Genomic DNA, 25,599 nt, shown 5'->3' on the forward strand with positions numbered 1-25,599 from the left:
TGGATAAAATAAGCAAGGTATTAGAATTTATAAGACTAAGTCCTAAAATAGAAGTCTAGAATAAAAAAGCAGAACAAATTATTTTCAAGTAGTGTTTAAATGTAAAGCAAGGATGCTCGACATCTTAAGATAGTCTTATTTTAAAGAATTTAGAATTCTGTAATAGAAGTTAAATCAACCGGTATCAGCTAATCTCATATCTAAAGTTTCAGCTAAAAAGTATTCAAAAGTGAACACGATATTCAGAATCAGGGGTGAGTAGTCTTGCTCTAGGAAGACAATTACAGTTACATAAATTTAGATTCGTTTAGAAAACACCTGTTACATTTCTAGATCTAATGGTACTTTCAATTTACTTCATTAGAAGTTAAGAAAATCCAGACAACGATTATTTTCCTCTTGTGTAAGTATCTATACTATTATTATTAGGCCTCGTTTAAAAAGAGAATGAAACATCCTATATACAACATAAATACTAAAGAAATACTAACTGATATGACAATTTACTCCTGTCCATCCTGGAATGCAGTCACAGTAATATCCACCAATGAGATTTTTGCAAGAGTAAGCATTAACACAGGGTTTTCCCTCACACTCATTAGCATCTGTGAAAGAAGATAAAAGAAAGAAGAGAATAAAGAACAAACCCAGAAACAGATTACCGCAGCACCAAGCAGTTTCCATGCAATCCAAGCATCAGCAGCTCATCTTAAATACGCTGATAGGGCACTAAAGCTATTTACATACCCTAGGTTTTTAATGCACGCTCATCTATAATAGCACATGCATGTTATCTTACTTTTCCCTTTGCCTAAACTCAAAAAAGTAACATGTTAGTCAGGGCAAATTCCATCCTTGCCTCCATAAGCTGGCATAAGCACTTTCTGCCACCATTAAGTAGGAGCTACCATCACCAATGCTGTATTTGGAGACAGAGAAGTTATTGGGCATTCTAGAACTATTATAAACAAGCTTAATCTGGGATTTTTATAGTTACAGGTTCACTTGAAACTTTTTTGTTGTTGTTGTTTGTTTTTAAAGACCTAAAGAAGATCTAAGATATCAATAACAGCACACATCTTCGGTGCTTATTTCAATAACAATCATATCAGAAACAGAGCTGCTCATTACTTAATACTCTTCAGTGGCCTTCACTATAGAAGGTAGTTACTTACCTAGTTGACACGTCGCTCCAATCCACTGTTGTGGACATATACACTCAAATGCATTAATACCATCAATACAGGTCCCTCCTTGAGCACAAGGGTTAGATGCGCATTCATCAATATCTGTGAAGTCAGAGCATGCCTTCCATTACTTGGTTTAAAATTCGGCTTAACTTGGGTTTAAGTTATTTTGCAAGGGGAGTGGGGATGGTGTACAAAAGCTTGGGAAGAGACTAACAGCTCCGACCTAATTTTTTACTTGAACTTATCTTACTTTAAGAAGATGAGAATCTTTCATGTCCATGTTTATATATCATAAAATGAATCCATTTTATTTTGCTTTAGTCTAGCTAAACAATTAGAAGTTGTCCTAGAACCTTTGGCAACAGAGCATTTCTTCATATACATTAAAAAAATCTACAAGTCCATAATATGATCTAGCAATGCTTTTGCCAACTTGCACTTCTAAACTGCAACAAATACATATTGATTTTAATAGTGCAGGCCACACAGTACTTTTAATCTTTACTGAGTCTCCCAATGCACAGCTGTTAAAAGCCAGGGAAGTCAAAAGGCTACCACCAAATTCCATACCTGCATAGCACAATTACTAAGCAAGCTTCATCAGCCCTTCCAACCCAAGGGGTCAGCCACCAGTAAATGCATACCCACCAATAGCACATGTTGGTCCACTCCACCCCGACGGGCAGTGACACTTGAAGCCTGATGAAATTTCATGACAAATTCCACCATTAGCACAGGGATTAGATACACAAGCATGCTCCGCTGGGAAGAAAGGGAAAAAAATTGCTAAATACTCTTCCAATATCAAACAGGGAACTTACATGTTTCAAAAGTAAAGTTTGGAGCCTTCGTCTCCCACATACAGAAAGACTGACAGATTTACAGAATGAGACTTGAACACGATTTTACTGAGGGTACATCATATTTTAAGACTTAGAAAGCCTAAGGGTAGACAGGTCACCCATACCTCTATATCAAGCAGCTGGAGAATTCCCCATTAATCTACTGCTTCCAGCCACATACTTCTTTCTACCTCCAGAGTGCTTCAGCACCTTTTTTTTTTTTTTATTTTAAAGCTTCAGTGAGACAAAACAGATATGTTGCATGCAAGTCTGAACAGTAGTTTAAGTATCAAAAGGTCTGTTTAGCTTCATTCTAATATCCTTCATTGGAAACTGCAAAGAAGAGAGCTACTTGCTCTCTGTAGGCCATGCTGCCTGCTGTTACTTCACATAGGGCTGCCTAACACTTGCAGAAGCTGCAGCAAGTATCAATCGAGTTGAGAAAAGACAAGTATGCTATCACCTGATACTAATTCCTCTCAGAAGCCAAAGAAAAGCTTTTGGAAAGTAGAAAGCAATCCTTTTTTAGGTGAGACTTTCTTATTTTGATAGTAGTTATGTTTTAAAAAGGCCTTTTTTTTGGTGTATTATCTAACTCAAAATGAATTCATTTTGTCTTGGCTGTTACGTACTAGTGCCTAAAACAACTCATAATCCAACCTACTGCTAATAATTAGTATAGAACTTGTGAAATGTATCCCCACTTTATCACCACCCCCTCATCCAGAGAGCCAAGTTTCTTCTCTACAGCTTTCAGGGCAAGCTAAGACAATATTTCATCTATCTTAGCCAAAAATTTGCAGTGTGTTCCACCAGCTGAATCAAAATTCACATCTTGATAGCATCACAAATATCACGTAGCAGTTTGAAGAAGTTCAAATAAGATCTATATCCTGAGAAATGTGAAAGCCTTCTGTGAATTTAGTGAATTTAAAACCCAAACAGGTTAAGTGGAAGAAAAATTGTGTTCTTCCCATCTACACTAGTAATTAACAGTAAAATTCACATGAGAAAACTAATACCGCATTTTAAAAATAAAAAATAAAGGATTTAACAATCCATTGCAGCAAGAAAAATGTCACTGTAGAACATCCAACTGAATACTGCGAGTGGACAAAAAGACCACCCAAGATTTTTCATTCTTCTCCAAACATGAAACCTTTGAGTAAAATTAGAAATATAAAGTTACAGTATTGCACACTTGTCCCTTTATCCAATCAAATACAGAGAAATCAAAGAAAAGTCTCCAAATATCAGAACAGTCTACAGCACATAAAAATGTTGGGTTTTGCATGGAACACACACACAGGTGTGCATGAAAAAAGACAATGAGCTATCTTTGTAGCATCATGAGACAGGATGCAGTTTCACATTGGCAAAGTATCTGTTGGATTGTAGTCAAGAAGGCAGGCTTCATCAGAAGTACAGTTGAAATGTTTAAATTTGTTCTCCCACTTTGGCAGTGGATACAGGGAAGACACTTATCCATTCGTTTAGACTATGCTCAAGGTGACTCTACAGAAGGGCTCAAGCATATTTCCACAGTGGTTAACAACTGCATTGCTAATCCAAGTGTCAGAATTCTTTTAACATGGGACATCTAACATGAAGTTTCAGTTAATCAAAAATCACAGTCAACACATTCAGATAACTAAAAATTTGGCCAAAAACCCCACCAGACCATCGTTAAAACTGAAATGCCTATGACTACTACTTCCCTCAGTCTGCAACTTGTATAAGATGCAGGTTTGCAAGCAAGTCAAAAGACAAGAAAAATGTAGCAAGAAGGCAAGTGACAGAGAAAAAAAAAATACACCTCTAACCCATGTTCAGAAGACCACAGATCAATTTCATGTTTGGATTAAGTGAAGAAGCCAAGGGGAAGGAAACATTCTGGGTCTTTTTTAAATCCAACAGACACCATGGCAGAATTTGTCATTTCCAGCGGGCTTTTTTATTTTTGAGTAGCCAGACAAAGACAAGATAGAGTTGGCATACAAGTTGCATGCCCTCGTATTCCACATATCCCTCTTTGGAAATAAAGCTAATTTTTGGAAGAGACCTCAGTCTCTCCACTCCACAAAAAGCACAACAATGAACATAAAAGAATACCATCAGGCTGACTAGAGCATAGCTCTGAATAAAAACGGTTTCAGAACACGTGCAATATCCAGAATTACCAATTTCGCAGTTCTTTCCAGAGTAACCATCTGGGCAAGCACAGCGATATTCATCTGGTTCAGTATTCATGCAGGTTCCACCGTTCAGGCAGGGATGGTGATTTCCACAATAATTCAGATCTGGACAGAGAAAAGCATCAATTAATAGGGTGACATAGATCTCAATATTATCATTTTAGTCCCTAGTCAGGTGTACGGGTGCCCTTCTAGCTTGAATATCATTCACCCATATCAGCCCCATATTCCATTAGCTAGGCTGTCAGTTCATCACTAACAGGGAAGGATGAGCAGAAGAGAACTGCATAAGTTAGAGGAGTCCAGATCATTCCAAGACTTTTGTCTTGAGCTTCCTATACTTACAATGCTTAGGTAACATCTGCCATAAAAGAATTAGGGATAGAAACACTCGGGTTGTGGCACACTAGCAGGAAAGAAATGGTTAATGAGTTATCAGTTAATCATGCAACTTTACTTTTTTTTTTTTTTTTTTTTGTAAATTAATGTTAAGTACCTTTGTTACAGAGCAGGCCACCCCAGTTGGTTTCACAATTACACTGCCATGGTTCATTACAGCTCCCATGAGCACAGCCTGGGTAGCGGACACACTCATCACAGAACTGTCCTTGCCAACCATAATGACACCTAAGATGTAAGTTCACATGTTAAAAGTTAGCAACATGATGCTTAATTATCAGCATTACAGGTATTTAGAACGCTACACTTACCATCCTCAAAAACAAAATCAGCTGTTGAATGCACAACAGATCATTTAATTTCTGCCATTTAGAAGGTACGTACTAGTCCTGTTGAAAGCCTTCACTGGAACTCATCTTGCTCAACCACATTACACACCATGGCAACAAACCACAGCAGGCACTATGCGTGCTGAGAGCTACACATAGATCTGTATGTCCTTTCACAGGAATCCCATGTTCTGAGTCATCTCACGCTGGGATAGAACCAGTGATCAGCGTATAAAGAAGGATACAACTACTTCTCAAAAAGCAGACTGCAGGCTTACTGAACCGCATTAGATTATGTTGTCTGTAGCAGTGCCCAGAATTATGCTAACAAAGCAACTGTTTATACTACAGGGTAAGTATTAAAAGCCTAGGTCTTTTAAAAAAAAAAAAATCAGGCTTTTTTTTCCCCCCAAGTATGTTTCACACACATTCTAACCAAACAGAAATAGTAAGTTCACTCTGTTGGGTTAAAAGAAATATTTCTGCCTGTTCATAAAAAAAGTATTTCTTATAAACAGTTCAAGAGCTATATTAGCAACAAAAAGATGCATAAAAACACTTTGAATGGGAGCTGGGCACACGCATGCCAGTGGAGATATGCCTGTCAGGGGAAAAGCATTAGAAACCTTTTTTTTTTTTTTAAAAATAGCTCACCTTTCTATTACCACCATGCCTTGAGAACCATAAAAAGCAGACAAGTTCTTACGTCTTTTGGGAATAAGGAAGGAAAAGAGGAATAACTAAGTCTTGCTTCCTTGTGAATCATTCCACCATTTCAGTAAGCAGTATCAATCCCCAGAGGGATAGACCAGACTCTGCTGACAGCATATTAAATTTCTGCTATTTACATAGGCAGAAGGAATCCCACTGCAGATCTTTGCAAGACAATTATTTTATTGCATAAACCTCTAGAACTACTTTGAATTCTCACTCCTGACATCTCCTCCTCATTCACAACCCCAGAGTTGCAGGATCCATACAGGACAGCCTCAATCATCCATGCAGTCCAGAGGCAGCTGATTGCCTCTTTACATTAAGCTGTCAGGAGAACATGCCTGGAAAACACACATACTTTAGAAGCGGTTTTCTTCTGTTGTATTAGCAGTAAGAGGAAACAAATACTGCTCCTGCTAAATTTGATCTCTTCCTTCCTTCTCAGGGACAGAAACGTCTTTTCAGGGGCTGGTAATAAACAATAAAAAAAGCACTAACTCACTTTACTGGCCCCAGCCCAAATCTGCATCCATGCCAAACCTGGCACTACTGCCAGTGATTCACCATGACTATCCCAGCCTGAGCCAACTCCCCACCCACACGTAACAAGCATTTTCAAGGGCTGAAAGTCTGCATCACACAGCAGATAATCATAATAACTCCATTTGTTTTCTATATCCAATAGATAACATTTCTTTGTTTAACACTGCACTGAAGATTAGGAGCGCAAAGAAAAATAGAGCCACCTTCTTCAAACATGAGAGCATTTTAAACACCTCCTTGAATTTGCAGGTATGTTTGACTCAACATTAGAATTGGTTCATCAGGAAAGGATTGCTGCTTTTTCATGATATTCAACATGAAGAATATGAAGTTTGCTGTTGAAGTTACCACCGAGCCCGAGGGAAATCATTTCTACAGGCTGAAGGCAGTCCAATCAAAGGAACACAATGTTTACAAGTCAAAAGGTTACTATGTGGTAAGCTGATCAGCCTTCGGTTTACAAGGAAGAATAAATTAGGATTTCCTCTTGAACAGGAAGTCTGGTCGCATCCTACATTAGCAGGTGCTAGAACAGCTTTAATTTCACTTCCTTCTAATAAGATAACGTTTAATAAATCTCATCTCACTCAAAGCAAGATGGGATCAATAAAACAAAACCAATACAGAAGTGGGCACACTGCAATATGAGATAAAGATCAAAGTCAAAACACAGCAGAGAAATAGAAGCACAAAAGGTACAGATGTAAAAGTAACAATATCTATCAAAAAACAGAATTCCTTGTCAAGTAATGACCACTTGTATTAACAAAAAAAAAAAAAAAAAAAAGGAAACTACTAGCACAGCTAATGGCAGGCTGAAGTTACCTCTTCCGCAGCCATCCACCGGTCCCTCTCCCATCCCCTACCCCTGTTGAGAGTAACTTGTTGTAAGCTTATGCAATCCTATATTTTACACGTCTGAATAGATAATAAAGCCAAATTTAGAGAACTTAAAGATCCCCATTGTACAACGGACAAAGAAAATCCTTACTGGAATCAAGATTCTACTTCCTTCGTCCTTCCCCTCTGCTGACTTCATCTGCTCCAACTCCTCTCCACAACCAAACGCAAAACAAAATCAGAGACTGCTTACTTAATCTTAGCCTTTGCTGGCCATTAGCAGTACAAAAGCAGCTACCATAAATAGACTGCTACAGTTTAGTTACTTCCTGATGGAAGGCTGAAGCACAGGCATCTGCTCCCAGACCAAAGCCTTCCTTCAGGTCAGGATTAGCACGGAGTGCAACAGGAATAAGAGAAGAGTTGCTAGTCATCTTGAAACTGAGAACTTGCAGAAAAGATCCTGATAATTCTACAAATGTGCTTCATGGCTTCCATTTTCCTTAAATGAATGTCTGGTGGCAACAGAAAACAAGAATTTAAGTACAAGGCTGGGGACAGGGAGGTGGCAGAAGCTAACATTAGCAAGGCTTTGAGATAACATTTCAGTCTTCAGATTAGACAAACTGCAACTGCACAGGAAAAAGCAGTTTTTCTTGACAATTAGATAAAGCCACAGTAATTCAACTCATAGTATATGCTTAGTTAAAAATAAGCAAGTGGGGCTTCAAATAGCTAAATTCCAGGATGAAGAAGGATCTTCTACAGTGCTTGTAAAGCAGTAAAAATTTATTATCAAGAAATCCCACAAAAACACCTGTCACTATGCACAGTTCAATGATGTGTACTCATAGGCTAAGAAAAATATATATTTTTTTTCCCTGGGGCTGTTAAGAAGCGAAACTGGTAAAATAGTAATCCCATAAAATAGGAATTGTCCTTACAGAAATACGCTTGTTCTATGTTCTTCTAAAACACTTATAATTAAGGAAAGAACTGATACTGGTCCTTCTCTGAAGACATCTGTGTTAATTATACAGTGAGAGCTAGAGCATTGAAATTGAGCATTTCTGAATCAGATGCCACAAGGTGTTCAAAAGATTCCATATTGCTGTATGCAAGCCAGCATTAACAGTATTTATGAGCAACCTGGTCTAATCAGACCTACTTTGGGCAGAAGGTGGGATTAGAGGACTCCAGAGGTTCTTTCTGCTCTCCACAGTTCCATGATAATCCTCCAAGGGCAGTTACAGAAGTGATATGGAAAGGTGAAGCGATGTACCCAGACCTTGCAAGTCCAAAAAACAGTCCCTCAGCACCTTGTATGATTCAACTCTTTATCCAAAAAGAAGTCTGTTAAGTACCAAGAAGCCACAGTGCTCTCAACAGCCAACTTTATTTGTTCAGCTGTTTTACACCACCTTGGTGCATGGCCTGTTCTCCTAGTTCAATCATTTCTATTATTTGAGAGTCTTGAACTTCCTGCATGATGTTCACTTGAAAAATTGCATATCCAAGGTTTCATTCAATCACTAACCTACTCCAGTTAACCTTTTAAAAAAAGCTTGTGATACTTAAGAGGATACCTAAATAAATTCTGTTCTACATCTAGCTACGGGGAGCTTAGTTGGCAACTGATGTGTAAGTAGACCTACACCACCAACAGCACAAAAAGAAATCAAAACTACTTCTGAAGTCTAGGTCAAAGTACATAGCCCAAAAATAATAATAAATCCTCGGGAGGATATCCACAAAGTGGTACAAGCCTTTAATTACCATCTTACCGGTATCTTGCATATCCTATAAACATAGGAGGAAAAATCATTGTGACGTGATTTACACGTGTTATTTTTTTTTTAAAGCAGGCTTTTTGCAGGGAGCTTCTCCCACACAGATTTTAGAATCTGTGGCCAAAAACTGAACACAGGAAAATGAAGCAAAACAGTGACATTAAGAACAGAAGCAAAACGCATCATTTGGGGTGGGGGAAAAATAACCCTCTTAAATGGAAAACCACTGAATTTTCTGATGACGTGAACAGGATGGTGTTGCATAGGCCAGAACAATAGCTTTATATTAGTTATTTACTTAAAATAACTATAAGAAAGTCTGTTTAATGCTTCAAGAGACCGTTGCATAGCATGGAGCAATATGGTCTGTTAGATGATCCTACAACTATGAGCATCCAGATTCGGTATTATAGCTAGTACGGTACTCACTAGGATTTGGTAACATCACAGAAATGCATTCTCCCCCTTTCCTACTTTTGAAATAGACATGATAGCAGTTCTGTGACTCAGAAAAGATGCTCATTAGTATACTCAAATCCTTCAGTTACCCAAAAGCTCGACTACTTTTACTCTCATTCCCAGAGCTCTTATTGGATGAAAAATGCAAACCTTACAAACTTGTTTCTCCTATAATAAAACCATTGAAAGCTAACATTCTTGCTCCAATACCTTACTTAGTTTTGTGAAGATGATGGAGGGGATGGTTCAACATTGTTTACCCGGAACACATGGGGAAGGCTGCTCAGTCAACTTGCAGTAAGTGGATCTAAGGGTGTGTCTACATTTGTGCTAGTTCCTATCACGAACATGCTTTTCAGTGAACTGCCTGATCATTCCTGTTGATGGTGTGTTGGTTCACATCAGAGCTGTTTTGGAACAAAGGAACTGGATTCCTTTCAGGTTAAGCTAAGGTAACATAAGACAGAGTATGCCAGGAGCACACCTCATGTCTTCCAGCTGCAAACATGCATTCAGTCCTGGAACAGACTAGAGTTAGCCTAAAAGCAAAACTGAAGTGGTTTTAGCATGGATATCAGGTTCTCAACAATAAAGCTTTTAATCTACTGTTCTAATTTGTCTGCACCACCTACTACCAGATAGGTTAAGATTGTACATGTTCATATTCCCTGCTCTCACTTGCGTTCTACTGGCAAGTAGTACCCAGAATATATTCTGTGCCTTTCTATCCACTACCCATTTAATGCACAGCGCAGAATGTGCCTCAGTTCCTTGACCAATTAAGACAAAAATTAATTCCATACTTTGTTTCTAACTTAATATGCCTTTTTTTTTTTTTTTTTTTTTTTAAATATTTGCCAGCACCCCCAGGAAGCTTACCACTAGGACACGAGATGTGTAGCACAATCATACTGGTTATGGTAACAGGCATTTATATGATGAGAGCAGCAACAGTAATAATTTCGCAAACCCTTTGAAACTGGAAACCAAGATAAAGTATCTTGGTGTGAAAGAGGAGATGGGAGCAGATGTTCAGGTACCAAGCCCACTCCTGCAGGAACAAGCAACAGCCACCAGCACTTTAAGGATCACAGTCAGTCCAACACTGCAGAAACTGAAAAGGTCAGACGGTGTGGCAGCTAGTGCACAGCTCACACAAGACTTCTAGCTCAGCTTAGGAGATTTCTCACCAATGAATATCATGTTGTGGAGCCACTGTGGAAGGAAGCCATGTTGTTTCAGATTCGCTCTTGACAAGTCCTGGTTATTCAGGAATTCATCTGTGAGCATTTTCTAGGTGTTTGGAAGTGGTAGAATTTTGAATCTGAGCTAACTAGCATTGAAGTTCATGCTCTTACTTCCTCCCCACCTTTAGAAGCAGGCTTTTTTTTTTTTTTTTTTTTTAAGTCCTGTAAGATCTCTTGCTAGCTCTCCACAGAGCACTTCAATAATGACCTGCTTCAAACTGCCTCACCAGACCTCTGTAACCAAGCATGAATTTACTAGAATCCATTTTTTCTTTCTGTAGCTTAAGCAGAGCTCCCCAGTACCAATGCTAACAGCATCATCCATCCAACTGTTATGAAAACACAAGCAAGAGATTAGTGATATCAGTTGGCCTCCTACTCAAAAGGAAGGGAAGACTGTGAAAGCCTCAAACAATTAACAAAGGATCTCCAGAACACTATTATTCCCAACACCTCAGGTAGTAGTAGCTCGTTTCGCAACTCGGGATTTTGTCCCTGCATGTCTTGAAGGAAAACACCGAAAGATAGTTGAGCCTGTTCTGGCCCTTACAGCAACAGATTAAGTGCACACAAACACTTGGGATGAGGTCCACAGCACCTGCAGGCACCTCTGGACACAGTAACCCAAAGTTGAAGGACTAAAGTTGAATACAAGACTACAGAAGGCATGGTGTGAGCTGGGACAGCAAGTTTGAGAAGTCTTACATTTGCCCTACTGAAACAAGTACATGATTTCATATAAACTAATAAATCACACCAGCATTGTAAAGCCAAATTTTTACCACAATTAGTTCAAAAGCAATTCTACAGTAAGCCTGAAGTACAGAAGTTAGTTAATTAATTTGCTTCAGAAGTTGTACACATCGTCTGCTGGCTTTGCTCAGCTTGCACGAATTCATGTTAGAGGACTATCAACAACCTCAGTTCTCGTTCATTTCAGTTAGCCTACATATTCTGAAGAAGTTTTTGCATCACAGTTGCATGGAAAAAATCCAGGACATAACCTAGGGCCTACCATAGTTCCAGAGATGCAGCTGAGCACAAGGAGAGCAGTATTTGAGATCTGACCCCTTTTTGCTTCAAAAAGACATTTGAGCATTCAAAGACAAAAAGGAAAAGGAGAGAGGCATCAGAAAACACACTATCCCAGCAGGAATACGACAACGTAGACCAGACATGAGGCATAACTGAACGTCTGCCAAGCCCATACCACTCTAGATCACAAGGAAGTAAAAGATTAAGCTGTTAAGCAGCCTACTGACAGTTTAAGAGTGGTACCAGTCAGCAGTTTTAATCAAGGAAAGAGATTGTCAATTTGTGGTTTCTCTATGTTCACTTTGGTAATTTCCTAACGTGATTGAGCCTAACCCAGTTATAAGTCATTAGATAACTACATTCTTCTTTACCTAGTTTAATGCAGCACCTAAAATGATGCAAAAACATACTTAAAGCATCAATTCTTACAGCTTGGCAGTGTTGCTTCAGCAGTCTTTCCTAGTGCTTTCGTTTGATGAAGTCAATCAACCAACAAGACCATTTGGCCTCCCACTGCAGGCCAGAAAGTTCACAGCTGTCAAATATGGAACATGGATATTGATAAAGTTCATGTTTTTTTTGTTTTAAAATGACTGTTTTCCTATGTTTGAAAGATTCACTTAAGTTACTTTCCTCAAGGATGTCGTTTTGTTCGCTTTTCATCAAGTTACTTCCGAGCTGCCTTCAGAATAACCCAAAGCCTATCACCTAGACTCAGTGATACCACAAAACAATTTCCTACACTAAGTTGTAATAAGGTCTGCTATTTTTAATTTATTTGATGAAAATGCAAAGAAATAGCCAACTTCACCATAACCTCTTCAAAACAATGGGTACCTGAACTTGTTCAACTGATGAGATCCAGTTTCAGCTAATTGCCTATCAGCTATTAGCAGTCTGCAGTCATTTAGCTATATTAAATATTTGTTTTTGCTAGAACATTTAATCCAAGAACAGCTCTAAATTACTTTGGAAAAATCAAAGCACAGAGGGTAGAGCCTGGCTACGAGAGTTAGGCTGATGCCTCAGAGCCACTGCTTAAGTTATTTGCATGTTCATACAAGATGAAGATGGAAATCGTTTTCCAACTCTATTTATAAATGCCATTGCACACTCTGGCAACAAAGGAGCTATTGGCACCAGTAGATTTCCATACATCTCACACCCATGTTTTTCTCACATTTTCATTTTCCTTCTGAATTAAAAAAAGGACATTGTTTTCACCTCTTAAATGACAGTGGCAACTGTCCAAAAACCAGGAAGGAGCAATCTAGATTATGATTCAATAGCACCAAACTTTTTTTTTTTTTAAATAACAGCTTCCTTTGTACTGCTGAAGATAAAGGTCACGTCTCTAAGCCTTACTTATTTTTAGTTCAGAATCATTTTTTCTATAGAAAGTATTATCCATTTGGGTTAGAAGTTCCACTTTTAACATAGCCTAGTAACCACTACAAAATGCAAACTAGAGATATCTGTGGGACAGAGCTCCAGCAAACAAATCACTTTTAAAGAGAGATGAGTCTTCTGCAATAGTGGAAATACAGTGGCCATATATAGAAAAATCAGTATTCTCCTTCAACATGCTGACCACCAGTCTATTGCTTCAGCAGACCTGTGTTAAGAAGCAAGGAAAGTAAACAGCATACAACCCATCTGGACCAGTAAGTCCCTTATTCTTCCCCCCAGTACTTTTTTCAGATAAAATCCATCCAACGAAGTAGTGAGATTTTTGGTCAAAGTCCTTCTGCAGAAGCTTCTATAAGCTTTGGTCATCTGGGCTGATTAGAAGAAGCACCTAGACTTACACCACTAGATGCTTTTTCATGTATGTCAGTGAGACTCTGTAACGGAAGGCTTTGCTCATGAGACTCCTTATTCAGACACCTTAAAAAAAGGTATCACAAGAACCCAGATTTCATCTTCAAGGGCTTTTTATTCCACTCTTGAAACCTTCCTCCACCTTTCCAACTTCTGTCCTTCCTGATACATGCGGTACCACTGAGAGAAATGAAAGTTCACAATGAAATTGCACTCCAAACCACAACTTTTTACATTTAAGATGGTTCATCTTCATTCAAAGGCTGTTTGCATTTCAGAAGCAAACATTCACAGGCTCCTAAGACTCAGAGAGGCACAGGGCTCCCAAAAACCCTACATAAAGCAGAGTTCAGCATAGATTCAAGGTTCCTGGAAAGCTCAAAAAAAAGGAATACTTAAGTAAAGATCACCAAGAGGTAGAGGGACTCATAATACTTAAAACCACAAGCAAAATTTTTAACACGGAGAGATTCTAAATACCATTAAAAATACTCTTACAAAAACACAACCATAATTTAGATAAATATCTGCCTTGAATAATCTTTTTAAAGGAGATTTCTTAGCTCTTCAGAAGTAAAACACCATATGCACAACACCAATGTACTTCACATACTGGTATTAGCACAGAATTTGCAGTCAGGTTCAAGACCTACAACACAATCTTCCACAAACCAGCAGCATCTGACTGAAATTTCAGGGCAGTATAAAACCACTCCAATGCAATGATTTAGAATTGTTATCTGCCATACCCTACTGTCAGAAACTTCCAGTTCTCCAGCAGAATGGGACTTGTTCTCATCAGCTGTCACAGCTCAAACACCAGCACTTCAAACCCTGCAAACAAAGCTAGGCTACACCTGCATCCAACTTCTGCCACTTCCCTGATGGCCACTGTTTGCTAGGAGGAGGATCAATCAGCATCACCTTAAACTATCAGAGCTTGACTCAATGATATTTGTCAGCTCTCAGGGGTTCTGACAGACATTAGTTTTATATCATCCCAAGCAAAGACTCGATATAACTTTACCTCTGGTCAGTTTTAAGCTAAGAACTAACAAAGAATCACCAATTTGCAAGCAGACCAGTCTCATTTCTTCAATACGCAGCATAAAAATAGCACCTGTTTCTCCATGACCTACTGCATTAGATGCAACTTCAACAATGAAACAATCAGCGCTTCTCTGCTATCATAGTCTACTTAATCACAAAGTTGCACAAACATTTCAGACACCATTCTCTCATATCCAGGGACCAAGAACATTCAATTAGAGTATAAAGTTTAGGTTGACGCTTCAGTTGCTACTATAACATTACTACCCAACAAAGCTTCTTTGAGAAAAAGTCTATTATATTTTGGTGATGATGTACACATTGAGTGTTCTAGTACTGGGAGCATTTCGTAGTTGTAATAGCCATTCTTAAAGAGCAAGTCACCCTTTTAAAAGGAAAAGAAACCTTATATCAAGATCTAAGTTCCTAAGGATTTTGAAAAAAGGATGGTTCTCATTTGATAAATGCAGGAAGCATATCTGTTCAAGTCCTATAAGCACAGAAATAGAACAGCATTGCAGAACAGTATCTTACATGTGATGTCTACTTCATATCTAGTAGCATCCATGCTTTTGTACAGACCCTTCAATTTTAAAGTAAGCCCTTTAAGAGTAGCAGCGTACACGGAAAAAAATAGAAATATCAGTACTTGGAAGTAAAATATTCAAGCATGCAGACTTACTTGCATTCCCCAGGTGTACTGCAACCCCCATGGAGCAAATTACATCCTTGTTTACATACAGCTGCAAACAAAAAAAAGTTTTAGTCTTCAGTTAGTCTGGGTAGCCAGATATCCCCTGGTATAGCAGCAATCCAGAACTGTTCAGCTATGGCTTTTGTGGTGTAACTTACTTGTTGCTTATGCAAAGCATTTTTTCCCTAGGCATGTTCCAATACACCTACCTTCTAGCTAGCTATTTCATAAAACACCACCACAGCAGCTTTGTGAAAAATAACTCAGGGTATCTCACTGAAAAAGTTGCTACCGAATTAAATAGGTTTGCAACAAGAGCATCAGAATTGACATTTATCAAATAGTTTTTTTTTTTTTTTTTTTTAAATCAATTTAATATTATGCTAGAAATCCCAAGCTTCAGAACACATACATGTGTCTTGACTAAATCCTAAAGATGGTCTCCCCCTCATTAACAGCTTTTTACTAGAGAGGAAAAGAAACAAAACAAAAACAAGAAGCCCTCAACAGAAAGGTAAGTATGACAAGTAATTTTAGCACTAATTACTCACTGAGAGACTACAGACAAAACAAAAATTTGATAGAAGATTAGTGGTCCATTAAGATTATTACACTTTAATTTCTGTTCATATTAAGAGCTATCAAAAAGCTTTCAGCTGTGCATATATTAAATTTTAAACTTTTTCATTTGTGAAGATGTTACGGGAATTTTTACAAGACTAAAAGTCTACAGTATTACTGTTACCATCATTGTTTAAAAAACCTCATGTTTACAAACAGTACATTTTGCTTTGTTACAAGCATGGTACATTTTGTTTTTAAGAAACATCACCTCTGAAGAGAGTTGGTTAGCATAAGGTTGTTTCAGTGTTTTGAATTCTAAATACGTTGTGTACCCCCAACAGCACACACTGCAAACACTGTACCCTGCCCTGGGCTTCACTACTCAAAGGATGAGTTTTTCCTATTTTAACACCATCTTTCAAACTGATTTCAAGAGGAAGTAACAAGAAAAAGTTATGCTTTGAAAAAGACTTGTATTCAAAGGACAACATCTGTATGTGTTAAAATTAATATGCAACAGCACTGATACTACATGTATCAACTACTGCAAGGGTTTCTATTATATTAACAATACAACTAATCTAAAACGAAGTAAAAAAAAAAATACTACCTTGTTTACATTCTTCTCCCATCCAACCTTCCATGCAGGCTTTGTTTCCATTTTGATCACATGTGTAGTGACCGACAAAATCATCTCTAGGGCCACAAAATTTATTGCACAGAGCACTGTAGTAATTTTCATCACACTTCACTCTTATTTGAACTTCAAAATGGGCAACAGGACCATTAAACTGTAGTGTCTTCCACCGATCTTCTGGGTTGATCATGCCAGCATGCGCCACTCGTTCTATTAACAAGTCTTCACCTATTTTTATTTATTTTTTTTTTTTAAAAAAGATAAATTCAACAAGTGATGATTTTGATAGCATACAAATGTGTAAATTCAAATCCAAAGTACTCAACTGGTTAAGAGAAAGCCTAGTAAAGAAAAATGTTAAGTGATAAAGATCTACTGTGTAACTGAATTTTCCTTTGCCTTGCAAAGTTCATTACAGGAAGGCCAATTTTAAAAAAGTGTCCCAAAGGAAATATTAAAAAAACTGGAACATAATCCATAGGAAATAACTTATTTTTCAAGGCAGCCAAACATACCACACCCACATACTGACAACCAACAGCTTTATCTTGATCTGAGACTCTTTTTGCCTCCTTTCTGTTCCTCTTAAATCACAAAATCTGCATAATCTAGTAGCTGAGATAATACTGTAAACGTTCTCTGGTGCCAGAGTATTTTTTTTTTTTTAAATAGTATACTGTTAATTTAATGTAAAATTAAGCCTACCAGAGCATTGCATTGACTATTACATACATCAACCAGCTTATTCCCATTTCATCATTTTCTATAAAGAAGGCAAAACATCTTTAACAAGCATTTCATAGAATACTTTGTCTAGCTACTACATGGCTTTTTTTGAAGAAACATACACGTGAACCAAGGACTACCAAGGGACCGTTCTCTTTGTATCCTGCTTATCCTTATCCCCTGTGGAACTACAGATAATTATGACCACTGCTGCAATACACTCTCACAAGCATCCTGCCCTGCCCACACAGACAGCAGCAGCACTGCTACCGCCAGCCTGTTAGCTGAGACCACACATGCACGAAGTATTTAGCAGTTGCATGGGACAAATGGATTCTAAAATGTAAGATTATGGAACCACCAACCCCAAATATTGTCATTTTTACGAATATCAACTTTGTATTTATGTATTTTAATCTTGATACAATGGCTTCAGTACTAGGAGATGAGGCAGTTGCGTGAGTAAATATTGAGAGTAAGCAAAGACAGCAGGTGACCTCAGTGATGAGAGATCTCATTTGGAAGCTCTCAAGCCACTATTTGAGTCTGGTAACATCCTACTATTTTTTCTAGGTGACCACAAGCTGCAGCTGAAAACTCCAAGCACTATTCAGGGCAAGAAAGGGACACAAAGTCCACTAGTGTACATGAATTTCATACCCATTTATGAAGTTACTATAATATTGCTAGTTCAGCACTTTGGTGTCCATTTTCTTTAACGGATGAAGATTCTTTAAAAAACACACTAAAAGAAACAGAGAACCAAGAACTGTACATGCAGAAAGACTAATGATAGTGAGATAGGGTCTCAACTTCAGATTATTAATGATATAAAACAGGCCAAGGAGATAGCAAGCAATATTGAACTCTCATATTCATCTAGTGCATTCTACATACTTACTGCTCAGTAACACATCAGGCATAGAAAACAATGCCAAGAAAGTGACTTTCTCACCTGGGAAGCTACTGAGAGCACAGAAGTATCCTGTACATCTGCCACCAAAGCTGTACTTAGAGAACTCAACTAACAATTTTTCAGTCATTCCACCGTTAAACCAAAGGTAATGAAGTAGTGGGCTCTGCTTTTGTTACCTTGACATCTTTTTTCAAGCTTGCTGCTACCATAAAAATCTTTCCTCTTAAAGAATACTGAAGTAAAAGGTAAAAGCTATGTTTTAATTAAGCACTGAAAGGTTCTCCAATTAAGCCAAAGCATCTCTCTGCTTTAATATTACAAGTGGTAAAAGCCATCTATAGGCTATAATTCATGCTTGCCTAGACTAGTCTGCATAAAACATTTTATGGCTAGACAAACACATTGAAGTCTGTTTTTAACTCTTTGACTCTCAAATTCCTATATGCAAAGTCCTCTGTCACCCAGCAGCACAAAGTCAGTGGCAGACTGAACAAGCCTGCAAGCCAGAGAAAGCTGCTTGCAACTGAGCAGGGTATCTAAAATACCACCAACCACCTTTAAAAGCTTCATGATTACGTTCAATATCCTTTCATAATATGATTCTTCTTTAATGACTATTGATCTAAAAGCCTTGACAAAAAGTGCCGAGTCACTGGATGGTCAAGGAATTCGACTAAAGAGCAAGTATGCATTATAAACCTATTTTCCAGCTATCAGCAACACAGGCTCATTGAAATGACTGCAACAGCCACAGCCATACACCCCAAAAAGGGTTTTATCAAAGTGCATCAGATGGACTGAAAAACACATCCTGCAATTACAGGAGTGACTAATAAAAATCTTATCAAACATCTTTAAGTTAAAGAAGATTCATCAAACCCAGTTAAACTGGAATAAGCATTACAGCTATTGGCAAATACACCTATGCAGAACATTCATCTTAATACCTGGGGTAAAGAAATGGGGAAATGAAATAGGCAAAATTATTTTTTTTAATAAAAACATTAAGCTCCACCTTCACAAACTCCTCTGAAGAGAACATAGTCTCGATAGCTTTTCCTTTGGTTTGTATCAGTAAAAGAGCTCAATGGCCTAAATAAGCAAGTGAAATAATTCACCGAATAAAAGGTACCAGGAAAAACAGCTCCAAGCCATCTAGTTTTAATACTAGATTCGTAAGTAATATAGTAAAATTTGAGAATAAAGAGATTCTGCTTTACTTCAGACTTCATAGTGAATCCAAGTAGTGTGAAACATGTTTATCAGGGTTTCTCCTTCCTCCCCCACAATGCCAAAGTGATTCTGAAGATATTCTCTCCTACATGTCACTACTGTGGTGAGGCAGGTTTGCTCCCTGCATCTGGTTTACCATTAAAACTCACCTTACAACACAACCCCACAGTACTTTTAGCCCTCACTAAGGCAATAAGCCACATAACTGAATCCAGTTACTGGTCAAAGAACTGATATAACCTCCCCTTCATACTCCTCAGAAACAAGAGGATTCTTTTCCTTGATGAAAGAAGTTTCCTGCACACTTCTCTAGAAAATCAGACGGCAGCACAAGGACTTGCACAAAAGGAGGTGATGGCTCAAAGTTCCCACTTTAATTAACATTCACAAAGCATCTGATTTTTGGAAGTGGAACTCTTATCTTAAGAGTATTTAATTGCACCCTTGCTATCAGGAGCCATGAGTACACTTAATTAAGAAATTCACTCATCAACACGCTGACTTTTAGCAGAGGTCAGACATTCCCAACAAGGCACTTACAGGGCAATACAAGAGGCAGTGTTGGTAGCTGTTTGCAAAGGGACGAACACAGTAGCATATGTACTTTGTGCCTAAATGAACAGGAGGTACCATCTTAGGAGGTACAGTCTTCGGCATCTTTCAAGCAAAGGTTTTAAAGCTGTAAGGACAGATCAGTTTCCTACAGACTAAGATGAAAGAGGAAGGCAATCTGCATCCCAGCAGCAGACAAGCACTCGAATGGAAAGTTACTTCACGTGTGAAGATGCCAGCTTGCTTCATACCAGCAGCACTGGGTTAAGCATTGCCCAGACCTCTGCTGTACAACTAGACAGCTGCCAAATCAGTGACTTACCTGGAAAGTAGCGAGAACTGCTGTGACAGAGGACAGAAAACAGGCCCTTCACAGTGATTCTGTATCTAAGCCAGTTTCCTCTCCCCCTCCTTCACCCTCACAAAGCAAACAAGTGGTAACACTACACTGCCACAAGCTTCACTCCCAGTCCATAGCTTGGTGGTGTCCTGCTAATACTGCTGCACAGAGGAGGAAGGAAGCACAGGAAAAGTTTGGGAATCTATGTTTTAAAGCCCCTCTTACAGTCTGCACTTTAAGGTAAGTACCAGGGGATAAATATACCCTGACCGAGTTGTTGAGATGCATGCTTCACAGATCTACTATACGCTACTATAATACTACTATAAGCAATCCTGCATTTGATGTTTGCAAGGAAGAATACAGGATACCGGTACATATAGAGGGGAAAAAGAACTATTCTAAAACCTTTTTTTGTAATAATACCTTATCAAAAGTTCAAATGGGAACAGAGGACTTGCAATCAACTTTCAGCCTTGCTCATCCCCTTAAAGGGAAGTAAAACCTGACTTTGGCACCATTAATCAGTTCAGAGAGAGACTGGAACTTTAAGCTTTCTCACACTGGCAACAGAAGACATAAAACCTGAGCCTGAGGTTTACTCAGTGTTCAGTACACATCAGGGAATTCAGCTTTCCACAGATATTCCTCCCCTCTCCCCCCAGGATGCAGACATTGTCCCTTTTTTCACTGGAGGAGATGTTGTGTTCCTCTTTTAATCCCTTAGGTGTGCATTCTTACTGATCTGTCCCGTTTGGCAGCATACAGAAACACAAGGAGCAGTCCCTGCATCTTGTCAGATTCACAGGGGAAAACCTACTGGAGCATCGCCTGCCAAGACTGCTCTTGGAGAGAGAAAGAAAAAGCCAACAGATCTCTTTCATGAGACTGGTAAACAGACTACTGAAACATTTAACCTCAAGACATGTGTTTAGCTAGTCCTCTGTCAAATTATAGGCTAAAAAAGCACAACAAAATTCACATGACAAGCCTCTCTCAGTTTCAGATGCAATGCAAGTTAACAGCACCTCTCTGGCAGCCTACATTAAAGGGAACTTCACCTTTCACTGGCAGTTTCTCAGGAAACCTAGACTGTAATTTGAGACACTTGGACTTCTGTAGTTCATTGAAACCATTCTTTAAAGGAGATGGCCCACTGGAACTCCTAAAGACATTATACATTAGGTTGTTTTGAAGTTCAGGAAAAAGCTGACATCAGTGGAAGTACACAGCTTTGTTAAAGCACGTTAAAGAAATCTGAAAGGCATAAAAAGGAAAAACAACACAAGCCTAAAGTAATTATCCCCTTATCAAGAATATTTTAAAAGTTTCTCTTAAAACTGGGGTTTGAAAGCTACAGATTCGCTAGAGGATTCTGCAGATTCAAGGACAAACAAAAAGTTTGGAGACCGTTCATTATTAAGTTTATTAAAAAGAAATCAGCTTTTAAATGCATCCATTTCATGCTTTGCAGGATAGGGTCCTCATACTCACTCCTTTCTACACAATTTCCTGAATTGATAAGCCACCTAGAAATAGGGGGAGAGCAAATACTCAATACTCACTGTACTAGCTGCCCCTAGGTAAACTATTCCCAAGCTGGAAGCTATCTGAATAAAGGAACTTCATGTAGTACTTCTTCAAAAAAACATCCAAATAAGATGACTCCAATCTGTTCCTACGTAGGATATCTAAACTTATTCAAGACTTAGGCTTACTCTGCTCAGCACACAAGATCTCATTTAAATACCATGTCCAGCTTGGTAAACTGCCATTCAGCAGGCTGTGGACCAACTGAAGGGTTGCAGCAACATGGATTACCAGAGATCTAAAGAAAACATACCTATTAGAAAAGGCTGAAGCTGTTAGACAGGACAAAAATTACTTAATTTTAACAGAGGGAAGACTGAGGAACAAACTACAAACTCAATTACTTCATCACTAGACACAGACTATGTTAGGAAAACCTAAGTTAAGAAAGTCTGCCAGGAAAACGCAAGTGGAACTGGTCCCAATCTTCAAGAGGGCCTTCAAACTCTAACATAGCCTCAGTATTATTTTAGCTTTGCCTTTTTTGTGTGCACTTGGTGCATCTTGCTTTATAAGGATGGTCAGTGAAGCAGCAGAGAATAGAACCTATAGTTAGGAAATGACGACAATCTGGGGCACAAATCTTCGCTATCTCAATGCCTGAACACTTATCTTTCTCTGTAACAGTCCCAGACAAGATTAAATAGTCCATTATCAGCAACAAGTTTGATGTTCACTTAGCACTTGCAGCTACACATTTTTTATTTTGAGAGACAAGTTCATAAAACATTACCAAAGATCAGAGAGCTCTACTTCAGCAACAACATAGCAACCAACACCTCCAAATTATTTCTGAAGTATTTAAACACTAAGCTTACTTTTCCTTCAGATTAATAGCCATGCTCTGATAACAAGGATTAGTATTTACAGACAAGAAACAAGGTAACTTCCAGTACTAGGAAAGAAACATCTGGAGAATGAATCATACCATCATGACTTGGAATACTGTCAATGATATCCAGCTTTTTTAATTTACAGGCAGCAAGAATGCTTTATTTGCTTGCCTGATCATGGAAGTTACCACAGAAGACAGTGAAGGGTGAACACAGGAGCATTTAAAAGTGAAAATCTACAGCACAGATCATTTTCCTTAAGGGAAAAAAATGGCTTACCATAATTTTTAAACTTTCTGAAACTGAAAGGATTATGCATTACAATCTTCACTTGCTATGGTCCTTTCTCTCTCTTATCACTAGTATTTTTTTGGTAATTCCTAATACAGTCCCCTCTCTGCTGGGATTTGTACATACCCTTTACTTAGACTGCATCCTCCCATTGCTTTGGAAGGATGGCTAATTGCAACAGCATACCATGCTCCCATCTCCCCACACGATCTGTGCACATACAGCACAAAGTAAGTGAAACCTGACAGTTTTACATAAATACTCACCACCTTTTGTATCATTATCCCAATCCCATGCTTCTAATACTAATGTGAACGATCTCTGAAAAGAAAAAAAAGAAGACACCAGTTAGATAAAAAGCACTGTTACAGGCCACACAAACAGTGATTTGGAATAAGCAGATATTGCTGCAATGAAGCCAACAGAAAGCAGTTTAAATTTTCACCACTTTACTGTCATGTGAAAGCCCTTGAAGGCATCTTCTCAAAAGCATGAAATATAACAGCATTAAAAACTGTGGGGCAAAGCAGGCTAACAGCAAAACAACAACATCTTCCCCCACACACCAAGGACTGAATTATTATTTTTCTCCTCCCACTATATTTATTTCTCAGCTTTCTTAGCCACAGAAATCCTTCTCAGAAGCAGCTCTAAAAGGTTTCAACAAAGTGAAGGGTCCTGAACTTTGGGAAATTGATAGGATATTTAAGACAAGTGAATGAAGATTGAAAATAAGATCAGGGTCATCTTTTTAGAAAGTGCCCAAAACACAAGTCTATAGAACAAGTCAGTTTAGATATATTTTTTCCTAGGAAAAAAAATCCACACTTCATCCATTAAAAATTTAGGCTTATTTCTCATGAAAGGGGAGCTGTGAAGAATGGACCTGAAAAAGACACAGCAGAAACATGATTTTTAGAGAAAGCATGTTTGGTAGTAGATTTTCCTCAGAGGAAAAAATAAAAGCATCATTTCAGACAAATTGAAAACTATTTCAAAAGAAACACAAGCTTTACTTCACTAAAGCAAGACTTCAGTAGTTTCCTTTGGTTTTATGACCAAATATGTAGGATAGATGTTGACATTTAAATACTAAGGTTACTTAGGGGAAAAATGCAAATACAGCTTTATGCATAGATGTGATGTTTACCTGTTTTAAGTTTAACAAAAGCAGCTGTCAAACACCTTGACTTTGATAGTTTCCAACCCATCCAAGTTAAAATAAAGTTTCTCACATACATTCAAAACCAGTAACAAAAACAGTTATTGCACCACTATCCTAAAACCCTCTTATATACATCTTTGTGCTTAGAGGCAAGCCACACCAAAAAACTGAAACTCATTAAATACAGCAGAGCGAAAATTTCGTGTGTGCTGAATTCACAGGCTAACAACAACCTATGAATTCACATGAACCTGGGGATTTTCAGTTGAGGCATGAAGAACACCCTCTTAGGAGGAGGATAATGTAAGAATTCATCTATATTTCATAGCTATTTCAGACTCCTACATCAAGAGACGAACATTTTTACTGTGATAGTTCATTAAGTGCTTAGCACACCCACACTTCCCACCAAGGAAGGTTGATTATAACACTGAAATCTCCCTATTTTACAACCCCAAAAAATCCATGCAGCAGCATTATTAGGGCTCTTTGCTAGACATCCCTCATGACTACAGCAAAGGACCAGTCTACTCAGTGAAGTCCTTAATAGGGTGCCTATTCTATCACTTAGTTGCATTAACATATACATGTAAACCACAAACTATGCCTTTGGAAAAAAGTTTCTTCTGAACTTTCAGCTTCAGACATTAGGAAAAAGTGATTTACCGTGACTGGAATGCAAGGAAAATAAAACTTCAGTGTTAAATAGTTATATTACACTCAAGGAAGCTCAGCAGTGACTACACTGGACAGAGGCATTCTTGTCCTCTTCCAAAGGCAGTTCTGGCTCAAAGGATAAAGATCAATTGATAAGAAGCCACTAGTTTTGAGGGATGACAATACGCACAATTCCCTATTATTATTTATTAGGGAAAACAAACAGTAGTGCAACATTTCCTCCAACTCCCCACTTTATAACCCCACCTGAACATTCAGGGAGGCAAGACAGGATCCTACTGTAGTCTGAAAATGCTACTTGGCACCCTTGTAAACTGTTACCTGAGAAATAAATGTAAAGTGAATAATATCAGAAAGTAAGTACTGTACAGTAGTGGCCCTAATGTTTTTTTGGCAGTTCTAAGTCTGCTTATTTTGGGGATGAAATAAGTATAACCTAGGCAGAATTCTGCAAGTGGCTGCATGATACCAAGTTCTTTACCCACCTCCCCTGCTTTTAACAACTGATTTTGTAACCCATCCCTCATTTTTCTTGTGCTCCACTGATTTCTATCAGAAGTACAAAACAGTGCTCAAGTGCTTCCAGATGTCCACTTATTTATTTTATCTAAGGGCTGGTCTTTCCTACTGCAAATTAGCCAAACTGCCCACACAGGCTAAGGCAGCAACACACTATAGTCTTGGTCAGCTATGCCTTCCCATTGTTCCACTTGAAAGCAGATCTGGATCTCTACCTAGGATGCTAGGAAGTTTTTGTGGGAAAGGGAGCTGTACACAGCACACTGTTTCAACATGCATGCACTGAAAGGTGTGAATCAATGGGCATCCTGCTGATTAAAAGATGCTTAAAATAAGGAGCCCTATAGCTTCGGTGGCAAATCTGACCAAACAAGCTAGCATACACTCTAGAGCTGAAAGCATTCCTG

General features: G+C 38.3%; 1 protein-coding gene across 3 annotated transcripts in view; it reads right to left on the bottom strand.

Annotated features, from left to right (window-relative positions):
- The window catches only part of JAG2 (jagged canonical Notch ligand 2), a 68,121-nt gene that overhangs the window by 20,490 nt on the left and 22,032 nt on the right, over positions 1-25,599 (bottom strand). Inside the window, exons 3-10 of one of the 3 annotated variants that reach the window (XM_084519656.1) lie at positions 23,100-23,151; positions 16,323-16,577; positions 15,137-15,197; positions 4,724-4,854; positions 4,213-4,332; positions 1,839-1,952; positions 1,176-1,289; positions 492-605 (exon numbers count right to left, since the gene is read on the bottom strand). In XM_084519656.1, coding sequence (XP_084375782.1) covers positions 492-605; positions 1,176-1,289; positions 1,839-1,952; positions 4,213-4,332; positions 4,724-4,854; positions 15,137-15,197; positions 16,323-16,577; positions 23,100-23,151 — 961 coding nt within the window. Of the gene's footprint in view, positions 1-491; positions 606-1,175; positions 1,290-1,838; positions 1,953-4,212; positions 4,333-4,723; positions 4,855-15,136; positions 15,198-16,322; positions 16,578-23,096; positions 23,152-25,599 lie in introns of all 3 variants that reach the window. The other 2 variants (XM_084519655.1, XM_084519657.1) reach the window with 2 other exon arrangements.

Source organism: Aythya ferina (genome assembly GCF_964211825.1).
Source record: "Aythya ferina genome assembly, chromosome: 5".
Classification (NCBI taxonomy): Eukaryota; Metazoa; Chordata; class Aves; order Anseriformes; family Anatidae; genus Aythya; species Aythya ferina.